The sequence below is a fragment of the Cavia porcellus genome, unplaced genomic scaffold, assembly GCF_034190915.1.
Source record: "Cavia porcellus strain 051 isolate PalLab524CR breed Dunkin Hartley unplaced genomic scaffold, mCavPor4.1 scaffold_3, whole genome shotgun sequence".
In the NCBI taxonomy this organism is placed as follows: Eukaryota; Metazoa; Chordata; class Mammalia; order Rodentia; family Caviidae; genus Cavia; species Cavia porcellus.
Genome location: NW_026947486.1, coordinates 6,514,801 through 6,542,730, shown reverse-complemented (window position 1 = coordinate 6,542,730; position 27,930 = coordinate 6,514,801). Strand labels below are relative to the sequence as shown.

Sequence of the window (27,930 nt, the reverse complement as noted above, 5' to 3'; positions counted from 1 at the left end):
TTATAATTCTAATGATCAAAAATACTGGACCATATCTCTTCACTTTATTTCACTATATGTGCAAGAAATGATATAGACAAAAATTATTATCAAATGGGAATCACATGCCTCTATCATTTAAGAATAAATAGTATTCAACTAATTAATTTTAAAAAGTGAGAAGGAAAGATACAAATTTGGATTAGTTAAACCTATCTAGTACATGTTATCCACATGTCAAAGCCACCTATAAATCCAGTTTGGATGCTATATAATCGCTATTTATCTAAATTTCACTGGATAAATCATTATAGCTATGTGCATATATGTATGTTTTGACTGAGCTAGTTTCTTCCACTCCTTTCATAACTTCGTTTATCATATCACATTATTCAAAACAGATTTTTTAGTTCAAGTAGCTTTTTAATTAGTATATTTCTACATTTAATAAAAAGTAAAAAAAATCTATATTGGTGTCATTCAAAACATACTTTCTCATACAATGTAATTCAAGCTACTGATATTTCCTAAGCAGCCCAGGTTATTGTTGGCTTATAAGATGAGATATTAAAAAACTAAAATACCAGTTATATTAATGTTGAAGTATTACACTCTTTCACAAACTGAACTGCAGTTCAAGCAGTTCCCATGGCATTAATAATCACCCACCATATATTATGAGCCAAGTTTTAGAAAGTTAATTTGCACTATGCTCTTCAAACTGTACAATTTAATTTATCTCTGATCATTACATCACCCTCAAGACTTGTGTGGATCTCAGAGTCTTAACTATAAAATGAAGATTGAACTAAGCAAGTTTTGAAGTTAGTAGATGACCTAACAGTACACAAAATTTATGCTTGTAAGCAAGTAACATCAGTATATAGATTCTTAAATCCATGTAATTTAAACAGGTCAACTAGCTATTTTTTATTTTTATAAATTTATATTCATAGATACTTGTATATTTCTCAATAATAATGCTTAATTTTTTTGTTTTTTATATATAAAGTGCAATCAGTAAATTATTGTGTATTTTGACCCTGCACAATTTTTATCTCAGTATTTTGTTACTAAGATTCCTAATAGTTAAAATTCATCTACATCATGACTATTGAATACATATGTACCCATATGTATCAAATTATCTTTCATGTGTCACAGGAGTTTTGAGCAGCTCCTAGACATTGTTACTATGAAAACACTACAATGGATAATCCTAAAATAGCTTGGGGTAGTGATGAGAATTTTTTTCTCAATATATTATGAAGTGGAATTGTTGGGATGTGGGTGATGCAAAAGATTGCCCTTTGCAAAATATCATCTGATGTAACCATACTTACTGACACTGTAACTAATCAGGTTTTAAAATTTTTTCCTGGCTAGGATAGATACAATTATATCTTATTTCAAAATTAATCAAAAATCAATTCTATATATATTTTTGGAGCTAGGAATTCACTGTGTGGCCTGGAATGGTCTTTAAATCATGGTGATCTTTCTGCTTCAGCTTCCCCATTGCTGATATTACACATATTGTCAGCATGACTGGTTATTTCAATTATATGCTTTACTGTTTATTTTCCATTTATGCTTATTCTTTGATGAAACACCTACTGCTAGTTTTCTTAATATTTTCATTGAGTTATAGTTTAGTGTTCTGGTTTATGTTCACTCATTTATTTATATTTTCAGTCATTCATTTTACTGTGGCCATGTTTTTATTTCTCCAGAAATCCTATTCTACCCATTGAAATCTGAAATGAACTTTTTATATTGTTTTCACATTCTTACATATATATGCCTTCATTTCACTTGTAAAGCATTTCATGTAACAGGTTTTCACTTGTAATGGGTTATACGAAGCAGTGAGTAAGTTTGAAATACTGTATTCTATTTAAATGTTCCATCAGCCTACACTGTTTACAAAGAGAAAACTATTTTGTTTTCTAAAACTACGCAATACCACTTTGATTGTAGATCTCGTATTTAAACACATATGAACCCTTTTCAAGATTTCACATCCTATTCTTTGATCATTTTATCTGTCTTTGTGCTAACATCACATTGGCTTAATCCTGATATTTGGTAAGGTTTATTTTTCTTCTTCAGGCATAGTATGGTTAATCATGGTTCTTAACTCTTCCAAATAAAATTTAGTCCATTATCTGTCAATTTAAATGAAAAGTTTTGTTTGAAACTTATTGAAGTTTTGATAAAATGATTCAAATATATTTGTTGAAAATGTTTTTAAGGTTATTTGAGATTTTGTTTGTTTCTGTATATTTGGGTAGCTTGGTATGATGTTAGTATTAGTGGATACCTATAAAATTTTACTGCATAAGCTATTTAAAATTTTCCAAAAGTTACATTGATTATTTTTCAAATATATTATCTCATAACTCCACATTGGTTAGCAATTTTTGTGTTTTTTTGTTTTATTTAAAAACATTTATTTATACCATGTCAAGCATTAATAATATCTGAATTTTTTGCCTTTTTGGGATAGGGTTTCACTATGCAGTTTAGGCTAGCCTTGAGCTCACTTTGTAGCCCAGATTGGTCTTGAACTTGCAATGATCTTCCTGCTTCAGCCTCCTGTATGCTGAGATTACAGACATGCACCACCATGCCTGGCTTGATATCTGAATTTTTAAGAGTCTAAATTTCATGACAGCTGTTTGTCTTGACTCTTAATTATGATTTCTTTCATATGGTGAATTTAAGCATTTTAAAAATCAAAAGAGCTGAAAACAGACTGAATAAGATTAGAAAGTTTAAATATGATGGAATATTACTTTTGTAGTTAAATTTCACATAATTAAGTTTCCTAATAAAGGTGACTTTGAGTACAGTAAAACAGAGGTTATCATGGGTGTGTTTGATCTCATCAGGGGAAATTTTAAAAGGTTTGCAGGTCAGAGACAGAAAATGCTGATAGATGATATACTTTGGGCCTTGAATGGTATAAGACGCTATGTTGAGAGGATATAATCATATGGCTAGGATTTCAGAGTGACCTGAGATGTCTTTCAGCCAAAAGAAATGCCTGTAATATAAAGATAAACAAATTAAATATTTCAACAACTCAAGATTTTGGAGGAGGACTGAGACTTAGATGAGACTGATGCTACAGTCAACACCTGGATTTCTACCTGTTCAGACACTGAGCATATGATGAAGCTAGCTAACTGGAACTCTGCACTGACAGAAGCTGCATGATAATAAATTCTTATTATGTGAAATATAAAATGTATATTTTAAGGTAATAAATCTGTGATGATTTGTTATATGATAACTGAAAACTAATACACTGAAATTTAAACTTGTTTCTTATTCTATGGAGGGACATAACATTTTGTTCTTTTAAAATATGAGAATTAACTATAGATAATGGAGAGTTTTAATATTAAAATCTCAATGTCTAATTAAATACTCTAGCAGTTCTTGATAGAAACAAGCCAACTTTTATATACAACTCTCATATAACACATACAAAAACAACACAGCACATAAAGAAGATGTGGCAAATTAAATATTTACCTGAAATAATTTTGGGGTAAAATTTTGACATTCATTGCAGTTGTTATATTCAATGGAACAGGTGTGAAAAATATAAATGGTGGATCAAACAGTATCTTTGGTGATTTTATCTCTCCAATCAGACATAACATTCTAAAGCAAACTGGATAATTCCTTAAAAACACGGGCACATCAACTGTGTATTTTATAGGCTTTCCTAATGGAAATATTTTAAAGAATTCTATATTAGTTTAAATACACAAACACATTTATACAGGTTAACTTTATTTAAAAAAATTATACTATGACATTGCACTTCAATGGAGTAGGATGAAATATCGAAATTCTGGATTTTATTCTGCGTCATAATTTGTGATCTAGTAAAGTTGCATTGAAAGAAAAATATTTTGAAGTATACCTTTTCTCAAAATACAGTATGTTTTCTATAGGTTTTCACTAATTAAGGGAAATATAAATACATATATTGGGACAATAGTACAAAGGTATTTCTTTTATTAAAAAAAACTGTTTTATGTGCTTTAATAAAAGTTGCCCATTCTTTAGGTATATACTGCATGGACATGAGGTCGTATCATTGCCATAAAGATTCTACTGAGAAACAGATTTACTAACATGAAATGAGCGTGGCTTCTCCAAGACTATAAAGATTAGGAAAGTTTGCCAGGGGTGACTGACAAATTTTATCTGTTTTATAAAGACAAAAAATTCCTTAGTAGTAGTTTATTAGGAAGAAAAGCAGTTTGCGTTGGAGTACAGAGTTCAACACAGATAGCTGCATGTAGTTTCTCAGGATACATTCCTTCACAGAGAGTGGCAATAACATTGTAAGTAACTATACCATTCAAGATAATCCACAGATTCATTGGAATTTCTATCAAGATTCTAATAGAATTTTTAAAATAAATAGAAAAAAATCCTAACATTTCATAGGAAACCACAAAAAACCCTCAAATAGCCGTATTAAAATTTGCAAAGGACAAACTTGGTGGAATCACGGCTGTTTGAGGTAACAAATTGGGAACTAAAAAGTTGAACTCACACAAGTGGAAAAGAAAGCATTGTTTGTCAGAAACTGGTGAGTATAGGAGATGAAAAGATATTGATCAAATCATATAAACAAACTTTCACCTATGTAAAGGATTCAAGGGAGTATATGTATATCATGGGTGGTGATCAAAATTTTTGACTTGAGTATGATAATAATTACACAATGCTTATGTGTACTAAATCTATTGTAGACCTTGAATATACAAAAACAATAAAAAAAGATCACATTATTTAGAATTATTCAAATAAAAGTCATCTAAAGTTTTGTATACATGATGGAATAATGTACTATAATAATACATTGAAATTATAAGTATAAATATAAGAAAATACTTACTTGGACAGAAGCTTATGGAAACAGTACACATTTCATATGGGCCCAAATTCCCAGTCAGTGTGCTAAACTTGAATATACCAGTTCTAAAAAGTGTTCCAGTATTCCCAAGATCAAAAATCCACTGTATATCCTGTGCTGAAATATTTTGTATTATAAGATCCTGTTTAAACAAAAAGAAGAAATATCTAGAAAATAATAATAGGCAGTATACATTATATCATTTTGATTGCATTATGCAAAGTCAAATGATTACAAATATAATCATAGATAAAATACTTTCAAAGTGATGTTGCACAAAGGTGTATTAATATATGTTCAGAGCATATTATCAACTATGAGAGATACATAAAACATAAACACTGAGTAAATTAAAATATAGCAATGTTATCTAACCTTCTTAATAGATTTGAAACTCAGAAGGAAGTTATTTTGCCAATTTTTTTTTTTGTCTTTTTGATTTTTATCGGTACCAGGGATCAAACTCACGACTGCCTGTTTGCAAGGCAGGTGCTTATGCCACTGAGCTAAATCCCCAGCCCCTATTTTAGCCACTTTTGATTTTGATTTTTTATCTATAATATTCTTAGTCTAAAAGCTATGCTGATACATTTGTGTTGTTTTATTGCTGTCACAACAGATTTCCACCAACCAAGTGGCTTAAAGAAACATAAATTATTATATTACAGGCATGTAAATTAAATGTTCAACTGATACTACTTGACTAAGATCAAAATGTTGTTAAGAACTATATTTCTTTCTGAACAGTTCCTTTTACGGCCTTGATAAATTATTAGAGGACAGCTGTATTCCTGAGTTATTGATTTTCATCTTTTTTCAATGCCAGAAAATGCTATCATCCCTCTGACTAAAGTCAAGAAAGGTTTTCTGCTTTTAACCCCTCATGATTACCCTTAAGTCATCTGGAAAATCCAGAACGATATCTCCATTCTCAAGGTCCTTATCAATAATCACATAGCAAAATTATCTTTTGCATTATAAGTTAATGTATTTACAAACACATTGGGTGTGATCATTCTGTCTGCTACAAGGCTATTTCATGGTTATTAGCTTCAGATATTGACTGCCCATTAAGAAAGAGGAGAATTTAGTCCTTTTGCTGTACCTCCACTTCTTAACTATTTTAAAATATCTGTACTGTTTTAATTCTTCCATTAGGTGCCTGATAATTTTAAGCTATATGTATTTCTAGTTCTTTTTCTGTCAACTTTATCCACTATGAAAATTTTATTGGTGTTTATCCCATCTTGAACCATTCTGCACACTTAACTTTCAAATATATATTGTACATATCACATATGTCATTTTACATGTGCCAAGTTACATATAATTATTTTAAATTCTACTCCAGAAACACAGTAAGTTTTCTCTGTATTATATGTCTTGATATGATATGATATGACATTATATGTCTTGATATGAATCTCATAGGAAACAAAAAATTACCCTGAAGTCACATTTTCATCTTTACGGAACATATGTTGCTCCTTTGCAGCTCAAAGAAAAAGTTCATGTGGGGTCTTGGCCAAGGATATATATAGCTCAGCATCACAGTGCCTGCTTGGCAAGCATAAGGTACCGAGTTTTATTTCTGGGGCAAAAGGTGGGGGGTATAGTTGTCTAGGTGTTTCCCTGACGTAAACTGAATAAAATATCAATTATCTAAAATAATATCACATATATGAAAATATGTTTAAAATCAAGAATTTAGTTCTTTAAAATTTTAATTCCAGTGCCACATACAAGGTCATTTGTATTCTTAAAGTTCTATTGAAAGTCGTAATGACTATTTATGCTCCAAACAATTTTTACCTTCAAGAGAGATCTTTTATTGACCTCTAACTATAAATTCAAGGGATATTATACTTTTTATAAATGCAGTATTACACATTTTCCACATAAATTCTCGGTAGCATTGCTGAGGTTCAAAATTAGCAGAAATAGCAATATATGAAACATAAAAGGGGTAGTGCAAATACAAATTCCTATAATGAATATTTGATGTTTTTCTTATGCATAAGTTTATTTTGTCTTCTAGATAGACTCCAAAACAAAAGTTGCACAGAGATATCCAGTTTCAAAAAGTGTATATAAATGTAGCAATTAATTCTTTATACACTTGGATTTTTTCACTGTTTATTATTGCTTCTTGCTACATTTTCTTACATGTAACACACAATAATCTAAATCTTAGCATTCACTTGAATACTTAAATATTTTTATTATATATCTGCATATGGGCATATATAAAATAAATAATGTAATGTAGTTGTAGACCTCAAAAACTGAGAAACGTTACATATAAGTAATACATATTTATGCATACATGCACACATTATACATGCACAAACAGACATATGCACATTAAAATTTTCTAAAATTGCCATTATTCTTGTTTTAAATAATATAAATATTTGGATAACAACCAGTCATACAGTATAGTTCAAATAATTCATGTTTCAGCATAATCAATCTGTTCAGTTAAAAATCATAATTGCAAAATAATTTTTAAATTCTATCAATTTTCTATACATACCTCTGTTTTTGTGACCTTATTTTTATGTTCCATGTCACATAAAGGGACATTAAATACAAATTTGGTCTTGGACAATTTCAATGGCTCTTTCAATACTATGAAAGAAAAAGCAATTACATTGATAAAAAATCAATAGATATAACCTCATAGATACGTCCTAGTATACTTTGCAGAGTTAAATGATAAGAAAATAGGGTTTTTTAAATTTCCAGTCAAAAATAAAATTATATTTTTAAATATTTCTAAAGTGGTTTGGTATTCATAAAAACAAAATTTTGTTTTGTGATTTTAATAGTAATAAATTACAAGTAAAATAACAAAGTTATCATTGGGATAATGAAATATAAAACATACTTAATATCAAGCTAAGAATAGATAAATGGAACTAGTTAAATTTAACCTGCATTCTAAAGTTAAAGTAACGTAAAAACAGAAATTAAGAAGCAAAAACTATTGCAAAGCAACAAAACTCTATAGATGGCATATCATATAATAATTTCTAGGTGAAAGAGAAATTTTTGGAGAAAATGACAAATCAATGGAAATACAGAAACTGGGATACTTGTAAAAATATTTAATCTATTAAGAAATTATCAATATTTTCTTGACACACACATTTTTGAAACATTGTTGAAATATCAGAATTTCTAATGGAAGTCATGTATATTGGAACCAAACCAATTTACAATTCTAAAAATCTGTGTGTTTTATACTAGCTTTTATTGTATGACTGTAATTAATGAGCACTTTGGCAGGAGCTTAGGTTCTGTGGGACAGAAGAAATTTATAGGTAATTTTCATCATATGTTACACTAAAACCCTGTCATAAGAAACCTTAGAAAAGAAAATGCTATGGAAGACATGCAGAGAATAAGATCTTTAATCTGTCCTTTCTATTTGAAAATTGATTGTATGAGATAAACAGAAAAAGATAATACATTGGTTATGTCTTTAAAATTACAACAATGTTTTCAAATACTATTTCACCATATAGAGAACTTTTTTAGACAAAGAAATGTTGTTTTGTAGAAGAATATTAGAGACCATTTTAAAGAGGAACCAAAAACTCAAGACTTTTCAACTAATATTTCAGATCACTTCACTCCCCTGTGTTGAAATATTTATTGGTATCCTTATTGCCAGCAGATAATATATTGTTTGATACTGAAGCTAATTTTTGAGAGTAACTAATAAAAGTGAATGAACAGACAAGTGACAATAGAAATTGAAGGAATGTCTCAACATGATATAGACTTGTGAAAGAAAAGTAATTCAGTCAAAATAGAAACAGTGTAGTCAACAGATGTTAATGTCAAAAAATCAATATAATTACAGAAGGTATTTTTTCACAAGTCAAGGAATATTCAAAAATGATTAAGAACGTTTACAGGATTAAACCTGAAAAACTTTAAAAATGGGAGAAAAGTAGAATTTTACATTTACCAAAATTATAGAATGGGAAGGCATTGTCTTTTTGAAAGGAATGCTAGAACTCACAGATGGAAAGACAGATTTCACATTAAAGTGGTCGACTGAAAAATGAATTTTAGGAAAACAAAATTAGCAATTATTCTCTTTTTATGTGATGGAGGGCACCAAGATGCAACAACATTCTTTTTAGTCATTTATTTATTTTTAAATTTTGAGGCAATATCTTGCTAAGTTGCCCTGGCTGAGCCTGACATTTCAGATCTCTTGCATCAGCCTCCCACAGTACTGGGATTTCAGGCACATCTGGGTACTTCTGAAAATAAAATAGAAAAAGAGATTGCTCTTCATGGACCCTATGTACAAACTATGCAATCCCTAATTCAGGATTTTAAATGAGAGGGAAATAAAAGTTCTGACTTCATATTATTTTAGGAAAACTTGTCATACTACTTGTCAAGCACAACTACGAACTGATACGACACTCATCACCATTTTATAATTAATAAAACTGAGTATCACTACTATAAATATAAAACACAGTCTTGACTTTTCAAGGAAAAGAATTGACGCATATATGACAAAAAGGAAAATCAGTTTCTTAAAAGTATGGTTTAGAGACCATCAGTTTTATACTGACTATTTGGGGAAAGTAGATAAAATATTCAATACAAAACCGGAAATTTTAATATTGTTAATCTTTTTTATATGTGTGTAAGCCTTTCGTAACCCATTCTTAAGGGCCACTGCTTTCATAAAAATTGTCATGGATGTATTTTATTTTGACTTGTTTTATTTTAATAAGGTATATTTTGCATAACAATTTTAAAACTCTTCACATAATAAAATACCAAATTGACTTGTTTTTTGTGTTTTCATATTTTCTCTGCGAATATCTGTTCTATTAATGTTCAATTTCATAGATGTACAATTATGTGACAAATAAAGAAATCATATTAAAATATCACTATGATTTCTGATCTTGACAAGCAAATATCATATTCTTATTTTTTTCTAATTCAAATGCCTATTTCATATTATATACCAGTAGCTTGAACATAACAAGGTTGAATAAGTGGAACTGTCTTTGGCATCAAAGGCTTATTCAGTGATAAATACTCAGTGTAGAGTTCCGATGATCTGAAGGAATTAATATGAATTTGAATGTTGAATTCAAATGCTCGCACCTGAGAGACAAAAAGTACAATATATTTGAGATTTTGTTTTTAATTTGATAAAAGGTGATACTATTGATTTAATAAAACTTACAAAAAGTTTTCAATATAAAATAATCTTGTGATATTGAAACTACACTTTAAAAATCAGATGGTTTATTTTAATGAGTTCAAATGCAATTCTAAAAAATAAAAAAGTGCATTTTGAAAATAATTCTACTCATAGAAATGAACCAACAAATTAGATGTGGTGTTGCATACTTGTAATCCAGCAACTAGGAGGCTAAAGCAGGAGGATCACCACAAGTTTGAAGCCAACCTGGGCTACATAGTGAGTTTAAAGACAGCCAGAACTACATAAGGTGACCTTGGACCAAAAACCAAACCAAAACAAAGCAAAAGTGAGCCAACTGTCTCAATATAAAACCTAAAGATATAAAACATTAGATAGAAAAAGTAAGAGAAATATATTTGTTAGGTGGTTAGCGAAAGATTTTCTTCATTTTGGGGGCAATACTGATGAGTGAACCCAGAACTACATCCAAACATGTTACACATTCTACCACCAAATCTTGGCAAAGATTCCTAAAATGCAAAACTAAGAGAATCATTCATACAAAAATGACTTGTCATACATTATAAAATTAAAAACATCTATTCTGTTAAAGACATCACTTAAAAAAATAAAACACGGATGCACATGGCAGGGCCGCCTGTGTTCTGAGCTGAGTGGCTCCCTCACTACTAACTCAGGGTGCTTATCTCCAATCCCTAGAGCACCTGGGAATTTTGTCTGATGGTCAGATCAAAGTCCTCACTTCTCTAAAAAAAAACAAATAGAAAAACAAGGACAACATGAACTTATTTGACCTCTTTGTTACTGTCCCATGTTCTCCCCAGAGTTGATCAAAAGTATTTCTAACAAAAAAATCCAACTTGTGTCCACAATAATAGAGAAGACTCAGTGGTCAATAAAAAGAATTAGCTAATAAAACTATGGATAAGCAATTTGAAAAGATATTTCATAAAAGAAGATATGTACATAATGAGACAGTACATGCAAAAATGTTTAGCATAATTACATACTAGAGATATGAAAACTGAAATCAAAAGAATCGTTTCACATATATCACAGTGGCTTAAACAAAAGTAATAGTGCTAAATTCTGGAAAGATGTGAGCATCTAAGACAAGTACACATTACTGGGTGGGAATGAAAACAATTTACAGTAAGTTGGGGAAGCAGTTTCCCATGGTCACAGGATGTTTTCCTAACTTATTTGTTTCTCCTTTAGTTTCTTTCATCAATGTTTTATAATTTTAAATGTATACATATTTCATTTTCTTGGTTAATGTTATTTCCAAGTATTTTATTACTTATTGTCAATTGGATTATTTTTTGACTTCATTTTAGATCATTCTTTGATAGTAAAAGCAGAACCTCAACTTATTTTTAAATGTTCATTATGTATCCTGTAACTTTACAGATTTTATTCAATATTTCTAAAGGTTTTGTGTATGTGCATATGTTTGTATGGGGCGTGAGGCTTCTTCAGGGATTTTGTCATTTAATTCTCCAAACAGTACTTTGTAGTTGTTGTGGACCAGAGCAATTAGGCAAGAAAAATGTGAAAAGAATCTAATTCAGAAAGCAAAAGTTAAATTATGTACAGTCTGTAGATGACATGACCTTTTATGTAGAGAATGTTATATATTCCATGTACACATATGCAAATGCAAACACAGGCAACAATGTAAATATTTTAAACGTGAGTGGTTAAGAAAAATAGAATTTTAACATATCAAAAGCCTCCAAGATCACGATAATAATGATGAGTTCAGAGCTACATCTATATCTGGTACTGTGTTCTAATCACAAAATCCATGTTGACAATCAGAAATGATTTAAATAAAATAAGGTCTGAATAATAGAAAGGGTAAACTTTAAACTTTATCTTTGTATTTTCCTGCTATGCAAAAATGCTTGTATTTTTATTTAAGATTAAATGGGCTAAAGTACTGCCAATTCCATTTTCTGTCATAGGATGTTATACACTCTCTCCTCATAACAGGATAAATTATTGCATAAATTATTGCAGCATGTGTTATTTTAATGTTGTTTTTCATTTCTTTGACCAACAGAGCAAGCAAGTCATTTCCATGATAATGTTTTTCTGTACAGGTACCAACAAACAAACATCAAGGAGAAAATTACATACAGATATAGCAATTCATGAATAAATAAAATTTACTTTGATATTTCATATGTACAAAAATATACCACAACAATTTTCCTTGCTTTTATTTTCTCTAGAATTTCTTATTATTCATTCTTCAGCAACTAATTAAATGTTTTCATTTTTATTTTTCTTCTTGCAGTTCTTATGTTTTCTTGTATTTTTGTTGATATAAATTAATGTTTTCTATTATGCAAGTTTACCATTACATGCAATTGTCCCTCAACATCTACGTGCCACTGGTATCAGCACACATTTCATGACTCCCTTCCCTGCCATAGTTACAAACTCCAAGGATGGATGTTCAATTCCCTTATAAAAGTAACCAAGTAAAATAAATAAATAAGTAAATAAACAAACAAAATAAAATAAAAGTAAGAAAGTACACACAACATGCACACATCCTCTCATATACTTTTAAATATAAAGCTCCACACATGCATGCAGAAATCATTCATAAACTTAGAAGAGTAGAGTGCACACACGCTTTAAAGGACAGCTGTTCTCAGTAACAAGAATAGTAAACTCACACAAAACAAAGTTCCAGAATGTGTTGTTAGCAACGATTTTCTAGAAAACTATTCCACAAAAAAGGATTCCAGATAACATCACTACTAGGTACACACTAAGATGTATACAAAAGTCTATACATAAAAAGGACTCTTATGACAGTCATGTTTCTTCTAGGAAGATACCATGAACTATCCCAAGAAAAACCATAGAGGGATTATGCAAGTGTAGCAATACTAGAAGACACAGTGGCAAAGACAGAAAAGCAGATATGAGTGGAATCAGAGCTGACAGGGATGAGAATCTATTCACAGAAATGTTCTACTTTTGGAAGATGATTTAAGTACAGAATTATCTGTCATGATGTCTTGAGTCTTGACCATTACTGGATTCTTGTTGGGTCTACTGCTGGGACCCCAAGTCACAGATGACAGGAGTGGAAAACTAGAGTCATAAGAGTGATTTAGTACAGAGTAAGACTTTAGGCTTCATTTAAGAATATCTAATGTTGCACAATGTTGATACTAGAGATGATAATTATCAAGAAGAATCAATGTTTAACTGCTACTCATTTATGAAGAGATTTTCTTTGTAGTAAATACACAACTTCTAAAATATTAAGTGTTGAATTCACAGGATGTTTATTTGTGGGAATGGGGATTTGAACTTGGGGCTATCAAACAGATCCACATCCTCTGCCTTTTTGAATGACAGTGTTTTTATTTTGAGACCAGTTCTTGTTCAGTTGCTAAGCTGCCCAGATTGTACTAGAATTTGCTATCCTCCTGCCTCAGGATTCTAGAGTGACAACATGCACATGTTACAGGGCAGAGGTTTAATTACCAATTGTATTTGTGGAAAGTCATACTGGACTTGCCATTTCTTAGTGCATATCTTCACACACAATTTGTATAAAATATTTGCGTCATTAAGGTAGCTCTATAACCGTACAGAATGAAAAATTGTTACTTAAGAAGTTTTACTCCCTGAAAAAAAAAAACCCTTAAAAATATAATAATGATTTTCTTACACAGAACCCAACTGATTTATAGAAAGCAAAGTTTGGTCTTACCATTATGAAACCACTAAGATATTCATAGAAGAAGAAAAACTTGGATTTTTCTTCTTATATATCCCCTTCTAAGTGCGCTCCAAAATGGTATTATTCAGAAAGAAAGACTTCAAATTTAAACCAAACACTCTAATAACTAGGAATTTCTGTCCTCAGGCCACCATTGGTAGACAAAAATGCTTATGAACCAAAACAGAGCAGCTATCTTTTAAACATCCTTTCTTTTAATCCTTAAGGCATTGTTTTTTCCTTACTGCAATGACGATTGTAAATCCAGAGTATCCATTATGAATGATTACCCAGGGTTTGCATATACTTAAAGGGCAGGCAAGGCTCAGTGGAAAGAAAAGGGAAAAAATTCTCTTCTATATTCAAGAAGTACAAGGAAAATAGATGGTAGTAGAAATGAGAGCTACAGAAAACTTCAGAGCAATTAAGCCACTGAAAATCAGATTATGGCACAGGGCAGAATCTTGCATATAGCAGGAGGAAAAGCAGCTAATAATTGGGAAATAGCTATGCCAATGATGTGCAGTGAAACTTTCTGAAGCAAGGGAAACGTTCCACACACACATATTTCGCACATACGCGCATTTAAAATTTAAAGTGGGAGGATTGTGAAGGGGGCTACCTTTTTGATGTCAGTTAATTCTAATTAGCTTGAGTTTTAATTTAAATAAGTACATCGAGCTAATGTCTACCATACCAAGAAGAACAGCTGCATATGCAGGACAAGAAGACATGATTTGTTCAAAAGGAAAGGAGGAAGATGATTGAATGAGCATAAGCAAATTGGTTCAGTAAACATAAAAATACAACTGTAATTGTCCAACAAAACTTTTACCATGTTCAAGCTTGGTAGAGTAGAAGACAGGAAAAGGATACAGCTAGAAACACATCAAATATATACTGATGATTTCACATTTTACTACTACATAAGTCAATCAAGAGAGCACACATTAGCCTTTTATGTTTACACACACACACAGACACACATTCACATACACACAGACAAATAACTTAAATCTCACTATAAATATAGTGGAGAGCATTTGAAATGACTGAATCTCACATAATCAGTCTTGCCTTCTTGTCTTGTTGACACAAATTTATGAAGCAAATTCTCTCAGGGTATGCTGTCTCTGCAGGTTTCTGTATGTTCTTACAATTTGACTGACTTATATTCCCATACTTGGAGTAAACTGCCTTTTAAAAACCACACTCACATATAGAAAGATTCAGAATTTTTAGGCACATATGGCACTTCACAGAACTATGAATATATGTCATTTCACAATCAGTTTCTAGAAAAGCTATAACTGAAACAATAAATATGTTTACAAGTTTTTGTTGACTATTAAAAACAATGTAATTCAAAGGATTATATTGCATGTACTTTTATTAAATAAATCATGTAAGTGATTTAAATTGTATTATAGTTTTTCTAATTTTCTATAATTCTTAAAAAAAGTTTTCATAAACATTTCTCTCATATGAAAATATAAAATCACAATATGGACTTATTTAAAAACATAAAATTTAGTCTTGATACATCAAAAATAGATCAAATTACTGCACAAAGTTTAGTTTTCCTTCCTTAATGAAGAGTTTCTTCATACTTCTATGCATATGAATGCATATATACATACAATGATATACTTTAATGATTCAGAATACTACTGTTGTAGTCAGGGGTTGTGCACAGAGAACAATTAGAATCAGGACATGGAGTTTATAATATTATTTTTATAACAGTCACTGGGAGTTAACACAAGAAAATGCAGGAAATCTGTCTGTAACACCAAAGACATAGATTATTCATTCAAGAGCCTAAATCCTACAGCAACGTCCCACATGAGTCCAGATAAAAACCCAGAGCTCATGACAATGCCTCCTACGAGTCCATCTGTAGGTCCAGAACCCACAAGAAGGACTCACGCCAGTCTCTTTTACGGATCCGTGCCAGGAAGACCCGAAGGTCAGCAGTGGAAGCCAGAAAGTCCATGCCAGCAGGATGAAGGAGCTGTGCTGGTGGGATGAGTGTTCTATGCTGGAGCCTAGAAGTCACACTCACAACAAAGACCAGGGCTGTCCTGAAAGGCACCATAGTCATCCTCAGTGACATGGTGGCCCTGACCTCCTCCGACTACAAGCACAGTCGGGTACATGCCAGGAAGCAGCGTGATGAGTTATTCCTGGAGACCAAGGACCACATGTTTTCCCTTCCGGAGCCAGGAAGCAATGCTCATTGTGAGGACCAAGGCTTCTCCAGGAGAACCAACAGCTCAGACAGCAACTCGTGGAGAACCCACAATGCCTCAATGCAACAACGCATTAACCTCAGCACCTCAACAACCTCCTTCTCCTTCACCTATTTATCCTGGTAACTTTCCTCAGATGGAACATATTCACTCAGTGCCATGTGGATGTAATCCAGCTGGCGTTATTTGGCCACCAGTTCTTAATCCATAACAACTATTTAGTCACAAAATGATTACTTTGATTTCTTTCATTTAGAGACTTTGACAAATCAAAATTATAAGAATTTGTGATTGGAAATATAATCATATAAACTTTATTTTTAAAATTATAAGCATTTGCTTCTTTTCACAGGTGCATAAATATTTATGTACACAAACAAGTTTAAGCATTCAGATATATTTATTTTCAGCTCCTAATTGTTTCAGAATGTCACTAAAATAACTAAATAATATACATAAAGTGTGATGAAACTAACCACAGTAAATTAAATTAAGTAAAATACATTATCTAATTATAACAGAATATCAGAAATCAACACAGACAAATTTAGTAAATTCCTAAATATATAGAAATTAAGCACTACTAAATTATCACTGAGTTAAAAAGAAATTAGAAGACAATTTTAAAAATATTTTGATGGAGGGGCTAAAAAGTGATAAAAAAAATCAAAATATTTTTAAAATATTTTGATGGAGCTCAGCGGCATAAGTGCCTGCCTTGCAAGCAGACAGTCGTGAGTTCAATCCCTGGTACCGATAAAAAGGAAAAAAACAAAAAGTAATATTTTGATGGTTAAAAATGAAGATACAACACATTAAAACTTTGACATACGGTAGAACACTGCTTACAGAAAAATATAAGCTATGAAGCTTGCATGAGAAAATGAGGATGATCTCAATTTAATCCCTAATATTTCACCATAAAAATGAAAACAAAATCAAATTAAACTCAAAGCAAATAGAAGCATGAATAACAACAGATTAAGTAGAAATAAATATAATGAAAAACTATACAGAAAGTCAATATTAAAACTTGGATTTTGACAATAGCAAAACATTTGATGAATCATTAAGTAGAGTAACAAAGTGATGAGAAAGATGGCTTAAATTCATAAAGTAGAAAATGAAGTAGGGGCCATTATTATCTACCTTTGAGAAACAAAAAGAAAAGATAATGCCTGGAGCACTTGTGTTGTGTCTTATATCTTCATGGATACCTCCAAAATCTCATGCACTTATAGGTGGGGCTTTGGAGGGGATATTGGACTATGGGTGTGTGATACTACATTATAGCTGTGTGGTAGTGGATTGGTCCACTGTTAGATTAACAGCTGGATATGATTTTGGGAGCTGAATCCTGGTGGGAAGATAGGAAGAATGCAGTCACTTTGGGTGAGGCTTGGAAACATATAATATAATATAATATAATATAATATAATATAATATAATATAATTAATATAATATATCCTTCTTCTTTCCTTGATCACTTGCTGCTTCCTATCTGTAATACCATGAACTGCTTCTCTTCTGCCATGCTGCCCTATCTTGAAACCAAGCTAACTATGGACTGAAACCTTTATAAATTGTGAGCCACAATGAACCTTTATTCCTTTAACCTGTGGCCAAGTGAGTGCTCTGTCCCAATAAAGAGAAAGCAAGTAGGATAGATTTTGATACTGGTAGTGGTATTATTCCTGAGATGTTACCTAATGTCAGCTGGTTAAGAAGCTTTTGGGATTGATTTGTGGGAAGAGTTTGGAAAGATTTTAAGATGCCAGGTGGTGAAACAGCCCTAGAATGCTGTGAGCCCAGACTGATGTGAGATTTTGGAACTTGAAAGACAAGAGAATATTGATAGAAAAACAGCTGTAAACACTAGGGTCAGAATGTTTCAGTTGGGAAAGAGGACACATTGGTAGTTAGACTCCAGGACATATGTGTTACGCTCTGCCAAAAAAAAAAAAAGTCTGACTTTTGCTCAAACTTGGAGACATTGCAGGAGACTGAGATTAAAAGCAGTAGACTAATAAATTGGTAGGAAAATGTCAAGCAGTCTAACTTTGAAGCAGCAGTATGGCTACTGTTGGGCCAGGAACAAATGTCCAACAGAACATTTTTAAAAGTTTTGAGTTTGGCCAAAAAGGAATCTCCAGTAAAGTTGTGGGCTGCAAAGGTGGAACAGAGAAGAATTTGGTTGCTAAAAACATTAGCCTTAAAAATCCAAGTATGTTGGAATAAGACTATGGAAAAGATGGGCCTGAGGGTTTCACAAGAACCTTTAAAGATTTCACCCTTCACAGTCTCATGAGGCAAATGAATCAATTTGCTTTGAGAATAAAGCCCGCTTCCACTATGTCACAGAATAGCAGCAGTCTAAGGGAATTTGTTACTCAGGATTGGGCTCAGCCATCCAAGCACTCAACCCTTACAACACAGAGAGAATGAAGCCTGTCTACTGCTCCTGCTGGCAGCCGATCTTGGCTTCATCCACATGGTGCTAATTTTAGGTGCATGCAGAGTGCAAGAATTTTGGACTTTGAATGCTTTCACACAGATTACAGAAAAATTTCCATGAGGCCATGCAGTATGCCCATGGAATTATGAATCTGCGACGGTAAAGTCAAAAGTACTATGGATAACTCAGAAGGCTGGAGAAGGTATAAATGTGTAGTGTTTAATGAAAGTCACAAAGAGTGAACAAAAGTAGCCCAACAAATAGGCCATGAGGTCTATAATCAATGACAGTGAGACAGGGTTAGGACCGAATATATCTTTCTCCCTCCCTTGATGGCTCACTGATTACAGTGTGCCATGACATGAAAAGCTTCTCTTTTTCCATGATCTTTTACCTGGCTTTCCTGGCTTGAAATGAGTAGACTATAGACTGAAACCTCTACAAACTTTGAGCCAAAGTAAACCCAAATTAACTTGTGGCTATCTGCTATTTTGTCCCAGCAATGAAAAAGTACCTAAAACAACCTATATGCCCAGAAATTAAAAGGCTTAAATAAATCCCAATGGCACTAGAAATACCAAAACGAGCAAATACATTCTTATTAAATTAAAAAAAATATTCATTGCAAAAGAAATAACCAACCGAACTTAGAGACAACCTATCGATTAGGAAAAATTGGCCAGATATTCCTCAAGACTCACATCTAAAATATACAAGTAAGTAAAAAAGCAGACTCCCTAAAATAAAAGAAAAATGGGCAAAGTGAACAGATATTTCTCAGAAATAGTACAAATAGCAGGGTAAAACAGCTGTTTGATCAGTTTTTCATCCCTATATTTTATAACCTGAGGAATAGCTTTGAAGATAACAACATACACTATATTAACTGTTGTTAATATAGTATCTTATTTTGAAATTATGTAAAACCATTTTTTTTTCTTTTTAAAAGAAAAGAAGTAAAACATTTTTCAACATTGTTGGTCATTAAAGAAATGTAAATTAAACTTACAATGAAATTCCAAGTTACCTCTGAAAGAATGGCTGTAATCAAAAAATATAATAGTAACAAGTACTGGCTGGGGAAGATGTGGGGAAAAAAGAATTTTTCTACAATGTTGATGGAAATATAAGCAAGTACAACGGTTATGAAAATCAGTGTAGAGAGTCCTCAAAACAGTAAAACTAGAAATTTCACTTGACTCAGCTGTCCTCCTAGGTATTTTTCCAATGAGTTAAAATCATCACATTGCAGGAGTTGTATGTATACCGGTTTGTAGCAGCACAGTTTTTAATAACTTGAAATGGGAAACAGCAAATATGAGCATCAAAAGATGAAACATTAAATAAGATGCATTTATGCAAAATGAAGAATTATTCTGCCATAAAGAAAGATAAACTTGAGGTATTTGTAAGTAAATGGATGCAACTTGGGTACATACTGTCAAGTAAATTAAATAAATAAGCTTTAGTAACACATGGTTTCTTTTATATGAGAATATATACATATATGTCTGCAGAAGATACACAAAAAATAGAGTGAAATTCAAACAATTTCAAAATTCTCTACTCTCTTGTTTCAAAGTTATTTTAATATATATGCCAATTTGTTTCATTTATACTACTTTCTTTCAGTTCATTGAAAACAAAATTTTGTGCTGTTGATTCTTTGTAAGACAGTTTTATTATCTATGTGTTGTATTTGTTGCAAGTTCTTTTAAAATTATGATACACAGTGTATCAACTATTGCTGTATTCAGTATTTTTATGAATTGTTTTAATTTTTCACAAAATTAAAAAATAAAAATTTGTATACATGTACAATAGAAAAATAGATTACATTAATAATTTTCAAAAATCTGAAAAGTCAAAGAGAAAGGTGGTTCAATGATAAATACATTGCTCATTTAAATAATTTATACAACCCCTTACAAATGATGCTCAAGAAGTCAGATGTGGTGGCACATGATTGTAATTTCAGTACTTGGAAGCTGAGGAAGAAGGATTGCTGTGCGTTTCAGGCCAGCCTGGACTACAAAGTGATTGCAAGGCCTGCCTGAGCTGCATAATGAAACCCTTTCTCAGAAAGACAAGAAAAAAAGAGTTGCTCAATATGAGAGAATAGAAGTCATTTGCTAATGTATTGTAAGAAGTGTATATTGTGCTGATAGAAACTTGGACAAAGATACAAGAAGGAAAACCAACAAAAACTAAAGATGAAATACTTTGATATATGTAAAATTGACCACCAAAACACTAGGAAAAACCCTCTGATATACAGTATGTAAATGATTATTATCATGATCAAGTAGGGTTAACCCTATGACTGCACAGTAGATTTAATGTACATAAATGAATCAATACAAAGATCATATTAATAAAGGAAACAATACCAGGATCTTTTATTTCTTCCTTATGGTAACAGCAAGTGATGCCAGAGCCTTTGCACTGATCTGTACCTCCACCCCATATACAGGCAGGCTTTTGCTATATGATTAAGTTATAAGATCTTCCTGCTTGAGCCTTTCTGAGTGCTTATGTTACAGGCGGCATGCATGTGACCATAAAATGGGCTTAAAATCATTGAAATAATGCAACATCCTTTAAATACTCAACAAAATATAAGAATAAACATCCTTAAAGTCATAAAGGTAATACATAAAGTAAGACTGATAATGCTGTTTTCAAAATGTAAGGTACTGTACATGATTTCCTCTCGAGATCAAAGTCAAATATGTGTGCTCTTATCACTTGTAGTCACTATATATTGGAAGTTCTAGAAATTATACACTTAAAAAGGGAAAAAAATCTTGTGTAACTAAAAGCAAGAATTGAAAATTTCTCTTGTTGGCCAGGCATGGTGGCTCAATAACCTGATGCTACACCTCAAACATCTTGGAAAAGAAGAGCAAGTCAACCTCAAAGCCAAAAGAAGGTCAGAAATTATAAAGTTCAGAGCAGAAATCAATGCAACAGAGATTAAGAAAACAATACAAACAGGTAATGAATCAAAAAGTTGGTTCTTTGAAAGAATAAATAAAATTGACAGGTCTCTAGCCAATCTTATTTAAAAAAAGAAAAGAAAAACCTCAAATTCACGCAATAAGGAATGAAAAGGTTGAAATCACTACAGACCCGATGGAAATACAGAAGATCATAAATACCTATTTTGAAAACCTCTACTCTCATTGGCCTGATAACACAGAAGAAATGGACAGATTCCGAGAAACATGTGAATCACCAGAGCTGGGAAAAAAAGATGTAAAACTGCTGAGTAACCCAATGTAATTAAATCTCTACCAACAAAGAAAAGCCCAGGCCCAGAGGATTTACTGTGGAATTCTACAAGAAATTTAAACAAGGTTAATGCCCACATTCCTCAAACTCTTCAATGAAAATGAAAGGAAAGCAATTCTCCCTAACTCATTCCTGGAAGCTAGCGTAACTCTGATACCAAAACCTGAGAAAGACATAACTAAAAGAGAGAACTGTAGGCCAATCCCCCCAATGAAAACAGATGCAAAAATTCTCATTAAAATTTTGCCAAACAGAATGCAGCAAATCATCAAGAAGATTATATACTATGACCAAGTGGGATTCATCCCAGAAATGCAGGGATGATTCAACATACCCAAATCAATAAATATAATCCACCATATCAATAGAGTCAAAAATAAGAATCATGTGATCATTTCTATAGACACAGAAAAAGATTTTGATAAGGTCCAACACTTATTCATGATAAACCTTACAGAAAATTGGAACAGATGGTCTTTACCTCAATATGATAAAAGCCATCTATGGCAAACCACTAGCCAGTATCATATTCATTGGTCAAAAACTGAAAGTCTTTACCCTAAAATCAGGAATAAGACAAGGATATGCATTATCACCACTCCTGTTCAATATAGTGATGGAAACACTAGCCAAAGCAATTAGATAAGAGAGAGAAATAAAAGGAGTAAATATAGGAAAACAAGAAATTAAATTATCATTTTTTTGAAGATGGCAAGAAACTCTACATAGAAGACCCCCAAAACTCTCTTGAAAGGCTACTAGGTATAATAAATAGATTCAGTAATAGAGTTGGATACAAAGTCAACACTCAAAAGTCAGTAGCATTCCTATACACTAACAACAAAACCACTGAGAGAAATAAGAGAAAGCACACCTTTTACAATAGCATCCAGAACCATGAAATACTTAGGAATTAATCTTAAAAAAAGAAGCAAAAGATATATTCCGAGAAAATTATAATATCCTGAATAAAGAAATCAAAGTGGGCTTCAGGAAATGGAAAGATATCCCTTGTTCATTTATAGGAAGAACGAACATTGTGAAAATGGCCATTCTCCCGAAAGCATTATACAGATTTAATGCAATTCCAATCAAAATGGCACTAGCATACCTTACAGATCTAGAGAAATCACTTCTAAAATTCATCTGGAACCAGAAGAGACCTAGAATAGCAAAGGCAATTCTAAACAAGAAAGGCAAGGCAGGAGGCATCACAGTCCCTGACTTGAAGTTGTACTGAAAAGCTACTGTAATAACATCTGCATAGTACTGCAATAAAAACAGACCTGAAGCTCAATGGTGTAGATTAGAAGATAAAACTACAACTATAAACACACTCAGCCACCTTTTATTTGATAAAGGGGCCAAACACTTTCACTGGGAAAAAAAAACAGTCTCTTCAATAAATGGTGCTAGAAAAATTGGCTCTCTGTATGTCAAAAACTGAAACTAGACCCATGCCTATTACTGTAGACTAAACTAAAGTCTAAATGGATCAGAGATCTAAATATTAAAATAGAAATACTAAATTTGTTGGAAGACAAAGTAGGTAGAAATCTTGACGGCGTAAAGGTAGATAGAGAACTCATGAACATGAATCAAACTGTACATGAAATCTATCACAGAATCAACAACTGGGATCATGTCCTGTTAAAGAGTTTTTGCATGTCGAAAGAAATCTCTTGCACAGTGAAAAGAAAACCCACAAATTGGGAAAATATCTTAGTGAACAATCCCTCAGACAAAGAACTTCTGTCCAGAACATATAAAGAATCAAAAAAATGAGAATCAAAGAATCAAAATAAGAATCAAAATGAGAATCATATAAAGAATCAAAAAAATCCCCAAAACTCAAAGACCCATTCCAAAAATGGGCATCTGACATGAATACACAGTTCTCAGATGAAGAAATACAAATGGCAAATAAATATGTGAAAACTGTTCAGAATCATTGGTCATTAGAGAAATGCAAGTTAAAACAGCACTGAGATTCCATCTCACTCCCAGAAAGAATGGCCAGGATGAAGAAAACTACCACAAAAAAGTGCTGGAGGGGCTGTGGGGAAAAAAAGAACTCTTCTGCACTTTTGGTGAGAGTGTAGGCTGGTGCAACCACTGTGGAGGTCAGTATGGAGATTGCTCAAAAACCTAGGATTGGAAGTCCCATTTGACCCAGCTATTCCACTTGTGGGCACATTCCCAGAACTGAAAGCATCATACCACAGTGATATATGTGTACCCATGTTTATAGCAGCACAAGCTGTAACAGCCAGATCTTGGAAACAAACTAAGTGCTCATCAACTGATTGATGGATAAAAAAGTGGTATTTTTATACAATGGAGTACTACTCCACTGTATAGTATGATCACATGGAGATATTTGTAAGTAATTTTATAAGTAATATTTATAAGTAATATTACTTGAGAACATACTAGTAAGTGAAAAGTATCAAACTCACATGTGTAAATACCATATAGTCTCCCTAGTATAAGAAATGGAAAGAATACATAAGATACAAAAAAACTCAAAAAATACAGCGAAGTCACAAGAAAATCCTTAAAGGGCAAAAATAATATCTCAGGGAAAATGAGGGAAAAGAAAAAGGAAGGGAAAATAAAAATACAAAAAATTAAATTATATAAACACAATTAGGATAGCTAAAATGATTGTGCTACAAATTCTCTAAGTTCTCAGAACAAAATATTTAACATTCATAGGACTGAAACAATTGTGCGTATTATTGTATGATGATCTGAGGAACTCTTGAAGATCATTATGTAAAATAAAACCCTTAGTTACGCTCATATCACCTTGTTTTGAAGGCCTATATTGTCAGTGATCTGAGCTGTTTGCTATTGTCATTTATATGTCTTTTTCATTTCATGTTTTTCTAGGAATTTGTTTTGTCTTGTTTTGTTTTTCCTTCTAATACAGAAAGAATAGGTATACACATAGAGACTCATGCATTTGTAGAACTTCTAAACAGTTTATGAGAATCAATTATATAATGCATGAGGAAATGAACGGTTACTTTGAAGAAAAAGTAAGTATTCAGTGCTGATTCCATAGTGTCATGATGTCAAATCCAGCAATACTATTATTCTTTGTTCAGAGTGATTTTTGTCTGTTTTGGTTTACTTAATTTCAACATACGTGAAGGTATGAACAGCTATTTTGAAGAGAATGAGAGACATTATGGTAGCCAATGTTGACTTCTCTATTGTCTGAAGACCTAAAATGCCTTCATCATCCTCTTCTGATCAGTTTTATACTATTTTATTTTTATGAGTTCATTTTATGCAAAGATATGGACAACTATTTGGAAGAAAACAAGAGACAGTGTTTTAGACAGTGAACATCTCTGATTGTTGTGCTTTGAAATCTGTGTTTTACATTGTTTTCTTATGATCTGTTTTGTTCTGTTTTGCTCAGTTTAATCTTACCCTCTTGAAAATAAAATTTTAAAAAAATGAAAAAATAGTTTTGGAGAGCAATTTGCAATGAGTTTGACTCATCTCTCCCATATCCAGGAAGATATAATAAAATACATGGTGTGAAAGCAAACATTTTCTGTAAGGACATTTTTCCAGTATCATTTCTAAAACCAGTGTGGAAAACTCTTAAGTGTACAGAGAGAAGAATCAGTTAAATGAACATGACATCATATAGCCAGAAAATGGTAGAAAATATAAATTTTCTAGTAAAAACTATTTGGGATATTTTGAAATAGAAATTAAGTCACAATATTTCAATTTATATAAACATTTAAAATATGCCTTAAAAAGAGTTGACAAAGTATTATAATATTAAAATTACAAATATATAAGTATGGGTCTAGAGATGGATAGAGCAAAAAGAAAAATAGACACAAAATGAAAAAGTGCCAATACTCATTATTAAATTATTAGGATTTAGGATATTTATTTTTTCCATTTGCTCTTCTAATTTCGATTAAATATCCAAATAAAGTCTAATAATCAGGAAGATAATATCACTGATATATGGTATTCATTAAAATTTCATGTTGACAAGAATTAGAAATGATTACGAAATGTGAAATATAGTAGCTTTCAGAAAATGTTAGAATAAGGTAAAAATGAAAAAGAGAGCATTATTTGAAAATTTCCAAATTATGTTTTTAATTAACTTTTGTCTGAATCAAGTGAAAAAATAATAGACTGTCTTATTTTAAAAATATTGAAATAGTGTGATATATTTCATGTACTGAAAAGCATTTCACTGAAAAGACAAAAGGCAAATAGGAGAAATTATGTATGCTGATAATATTTCATAGCCTAAACTAGCTGGAAGAAAAATTCTTAGGATTACTCTTAAAATGCAAAGATGTTCTGTCTTTTCATGGTAATCTTGCTAAACTGTATTTGAATATGAGCAACAAAACCACACAAAATTTGTGGAAACTGAATAGGTTAGTACATATCTGAGTATAGTTAATACTGTGTTTGTTTTTAATTGGTACCGGGAATCAAACTCGCGACCGCCTGCTTGCAAGGCAGTTGCTTATGCCGCTGAGCTAAATTCCCAGCCCCTTGTTTAAATTTTTTTTAAAAAGATTTTTAACTGTTAGAATCTTAGAAAAGTTGCTTTGCTACTTACTTCCATACGTTAATCTAAGATGAAGTGAGAATAAATGTTGTAAGCAACACTACCTTGTGAACCACCACAAAACCTACCCAAGTGTACCACATTTAACAATGGCAGCATTTTCATCCATCCCTTTACATCTAGACTTGCTCTCCAGGCCTTGGCTTTTTTCTTCCCAAAAGCTAAATAGCAGATATATATATATTCCAAAAGTAAAATTTATATTTCAATAAAACTAGCATTACTAAAAACATTATTGAAGGTAGTATAGTAATATTGAGTAAAAAGCATCAATCTAGCTAAGTAAAAATTATTTTTTTAAGTTTTCATATCATTTCAAAAGCTTTGAAGCAAAAGCACAACAGAGCACACTGCTAAAACTCAGCCAGTGATGCCCTTTCCTTCTGGGAATATTTGAGGTAAGAGTTTTCCTTGATTTTGTTAGTTTGCTCTAAAATCATTAAACGTCAAGGAACAGTGTAAAATAAGTCAGTATAATAGCAATTCATCTTAAATATTTGCAACTTGTCTTCGCAATTTCAAGCAGTACTTTCAAGATCATTAAGCATACACTACCCAAATATGCACAGAAACCATGAGCCAGATTGAACATAAGTGAAGCTTTTGAGAAGCTTACACTTTCCACCCCAAGATGCTATGCAGCATCTTAAATTTTCTAGAGGACACTGCAAAGGATACAAAATCATTGCCCTGTGTACCTCTCGAGGCACTCTGCAAACATGAACCAGACATCCTTACCAATTACTTTGTTAAATTAAAAGGTAGAGATAGGCATTCTTATAGTTAGAAAAAAGATACACGACAAATATTTTAGGTGATCTTTGATAGGTTCTTAGTTAAAATTATCTGTAACTGCACTACTCTCCAATAGTATAAGCAATAAAAACTTGAACTTACTTCTTTGGGAGCAAATACTATGCCACACTCTAGCAATGAGTGTTTTTCTAACTCCAAAAAATTTATATGAGATGCATCAGCATTTGTGTAATGTCCTACAGGAGAGAAAAATGTACATATACATTACAATACAATCAGTTGCATATCTAAAACACCATTATTAATGTGAAAATGCAAACTGAATAGTTTCATTATTGTATTCAACAATAAAAAGCACTTACTGGGTAGAGTTGCTGCATAAAGTTACTAGATAGCCCATCACTGTGGACAGAAAGATTCTAAAAAGCAAAGCTAATATCCAATTGTAAAACATAAATGCACTTGGTAATCTAAAACAAATTCACTTTTAAAATAACCAAGTTAGATTCAGTGCATATTTCCAGATTTACCTGCTGTGTCATAGCACAACAATGAACTACTAGTAGAAAACAAAAATCATAAAAATGATCCTTGATCACATGTAGCTTTCAATATAGTAGGGGGTAAAAATGTACACAACTCCCTTTAATATCAA

General features: G+C 31.8%; 1 protein-coding gene across 6 annotated transcripts in view; it reads right to left on the bottom strand.

Annotated features, from left to right (window-relative positions):
• The window catches only part of Cfap47 (cilia and flagella associated protein 47), a 386,549-nt gene that overhangs the window by 281,411 nt on the left and 77,208 nt on the right, over window positions 1-27,930 (bottom strand). For all 6 annotated transcript variants that reach the window (XM_063245680.1, XM_063245681.1, XM_063245682.1 and 3 more), the window contains 5 exons: window positions 27,417-27,511; window positions 9,934-10,075; window positions 7,461-7,555; window positions 4,907-5,066; window positions 3,523-3,718 (listed from right to left, as the gene is read on the bottom strand). In XM_063245680.1, the coding sequence (XP_063101750.1) occupies window positions 3,523-3,718; window positions 4,907-5,066; window positions 7,461-7,555; window positions 9,934-10,075; window positions 27,417-27,511 (688 nt within the window). The remainder of the gene's footprint in view (window positions 1-3,522; window positions 3,719-4,906; window positions 5,067-7,460; window positions 7,556-9,933; window positions 10,076-27,416; window positions 27,512-27,930) is intronic.